Source organism: Anoplolepis gracilipes, chromosome 4 (genome assembly GCF_047496725.1).
Source record: "Anoplolepis gracilipes chromosome 4, ASM4749672v1, whole genome shotgun sequence".
Classification (NCBI taxonomy): Eukaryota; Metazoa; Arthropoda; class Insecta; order Hymenoptera; family Formicidae; genus Anoplolepis; species Anoplolepis gracilipes.
In genome coordinates, this window is record NC_132973.1 from 16,349,402 (window position 1) to 16,352,327 (window position 2,926).

Below are 2,926 nucleotides of genomic sequence, written 5' to 3' on the forward strand. Positions count from 1 at the left end.
CACCTGTCAGTAGAGTGTCCATTAGATTAGACTGTCCTTCGTAAGAGGACAACCCATGGCCTCTACTAGATTCATCCGTGGGATATCCCACGCGGGACATTTCAAAAGGGTATGTCCCAGGTCGTCAATTTGTGCTCCACAATGAGCACATTCAGCCACCTTCTTTATTCTATGTAAATACGCGCTAAAACTTCCATGCCCCGTAAGGAGTTGAGTCATGCGGTAAGTTATACATCCGAAGTTACGATTATGCCATTCATCCCATACGCGGTGTATAAGGGATACCACTCTTAACCCAGGGGATCCCTCACGCATATCTGCCAATACTAACTGGTCTTTCCATTCCTGAAAGAGTAGTTTCGCACTCTCCATCCTAAGTATCTCGCGATGACGACTATGAAGAACAATTCCATTCTCTTTAGCAGTAACCATATGTTGATAAGTACGCGCCCGAGATTTAGCTATAAGCTCCACCGGGGGGACTCGTGCTAAAATGCCAGCAGCAACACCAGAAACCGTCCGATAGGCACAGATTACTCTAAGAGCAACAAGTCTTTGTACTCTACGCATAGAAAGTAAATTCCTACGAGTTAGCACTTCGTCATTCGCCCACACCGGAGACCCATACAACATAACCGAATGAACCACAGCCGAATAGAGTCTACGCTTGCGCGCAGGTCTTCTATTTGGCATCAGACGCGCTAATACCTTAGCCATTCTTTCTGCTTTTTCAGCCCACTTTAGGTGGTAGCGAAAGCTCCACCGAGTATCGAGTTGCAATCCCAAGTATTTAAGAACTCCGTCTGTGCGGATTCTTGCATTTCCTACTCTGATATCACGTACAATAATCTTATTTTTCGAACTAAATATCATAGCTTTGGTTTTCTCCGCAGCTACGGTTAGTCAAAGCAATGCTATTTGTCGCGTGATCATTTCCACAGCTATATTCGTCTTCGTACACGTTTCATCAAGATCATATCCACCAACCAAAATAAGAGTGTCATCTGCAAATCCTACAACTTGCGCATCGTGTGGGAGTTCCGTACGCAACACCTTATCATACGTGACGCTCCACAAGAGTGGTTCTAGGACCGACCCCTGCGGAACGCCACGCGAGACTCTATGGAACACTCGTCTCCCATCTCCTCTTTCATAGAACATTTTTCTATTAGACAAGTAGGATCGCACTACCGCACACAAATATTCCGGACATTCCATGTCAACTAAGGCCTTATGTATTTTACTCTACGGCAACGAATTAAATGCATTTTTAATGTCAATACTAACAACCACGCAGATTCCTCCCTAACCTGTGAATTTGTCAGCTATTTCTCGAACTTTAATGATAGCATCACATGTTGAGCGTTGGACCCTAAAACCATACTGAGCCGCGTTGAGTCCGCCTGTAGATTGTATGTGACTCTCAAGTCTGGCTGAAATCAATCTTTCGAGGATCTTTCCGCCTTCATCCAGCAAGCTCAAAGGTCTATATGCCGATGGGCTGACTGTCGGATGATAATTTTTCCGTAACAATATAAGTCTAGCACATTTCCACTCATCCGGAAAGTATCCCAAACCCATACATCTATTCATAACTCTCAAGAGCCACTCTGGTGCAATGCGATGTACGGCTCCCCATACACGACTTAGTATTCCATCCCCGGCCTCGGCGCAGCACTTTTACGAAGCATTCTTTTCACAGCATGATTCAACTCATTCATTTGGATAGCAGTATAACCTTCAATTACATCTCTAATGACAGGCAAATCTTCCTGATTTTCACGATCACCAGCTGGAAAAAGGGTAAGAATAATTCTTACTAGTTGATCTTCTGGTAATAACTGGAGCGGTGACTGGGACATGGGGCCGCCAATCTTTTTCATGACCAGCTTATACGGTCTTCCCCAGGGATCACTATCTATTCCATCAAGGAGTTCCTGCCAAGCTGTTCTTTGGGACTTTCTGATAGCGTTGCACAATAACTTACGTGCATCTCGGTATTCCACTACATATTGCTCGCGTAACTCAGCATTGTTGGCTGTGCGTTTGAGCCTTGTCATCTTTCGTCTAGCTTTAATACTAGCCTTACATAACGTCGATATTTCATCGTTCCACCAATAAGCGGAAGAATAACGTTTAGTAGATAATCGCGGCATCGAGGCATCACAAGCCTCCGTAACCTTGTTCACTATGCGTTTAACTTCACTACAAGCCGTGTCAAAGTCGTAAGTATCATTCTGTGTGTGTGGTTGCGATTGCCACATACTATATTGCAGACTTTCAGCAAAAAGGTCTTTATTCCATTTTCGCAGGCACCATCTCTTGGCAGAGTTAACAGCATCACCAGAAAACGAAGTACGATGTGGTGTTATAGAGTAACGCACGTAATTATGACCCGCCATTGTTTCCGCAGCAACATCAACTCACCAGTCTCTAATCATTCCAGCCACGGCAGGGGAGGCCCACGTTATATCCACAATAGACGACTCTTGTGGACGCACACAAGTTGGTTCTACGCCTGTATTCATCAGCAGGAGGCCCAGTGATGCGCCCCACTCCTCAACACGAGCGCTAGTCGTCGAGTAGCCCCACGCAACCAATTTTGCATTTACATCACCAGCGATAATCAACCTATCATTAGCAAACGGAAGGGCACACTTATATACACAGTCCAAATATTCTTGGAATCTCAATACAGGCCTATTTGGTGAGTAGTATGTGCTGATTATCGTCACATCATTGATCTTGACCGCTACAAAGCCTTCGCCTTTACCAATTTCCTGCCATGTCGAGCAGTTTGCGGAATGCCGAAGAAAACTGCACACGTTTGGCTATCGTCTACAGCCCAAGTACCACCATCCGTTACCAGGTAAGGTTATGATATTACTGCCAGCAAGACATCCTGTTCCATCATTGTATGTATCAT

At 45.0% G+C, this 2,926-nt stretch overlaps 1 protein-coding gene across 1 annotated transcript; it reads right to left on the reverse strand.

Annotated features, from left to right (window-relative positions):
- Positions 1-1,646: 1,646 nt before the first annotated feature.
- LOC140664642 (uncharacterized) lies at positions 1,647-2,402 on the reverse strand. Its single transcript, XM_072889938.1, has one exon. It carries the CDS (start codon positions 2,400-2,402, stop codon positions 1,647-1,649), a length of 756 nt encoding a protein of 251 aa, XP_072746039.1.
- Between the last annotated feature and the right edge of the window lie 524 nt (positions 2,403-2,926).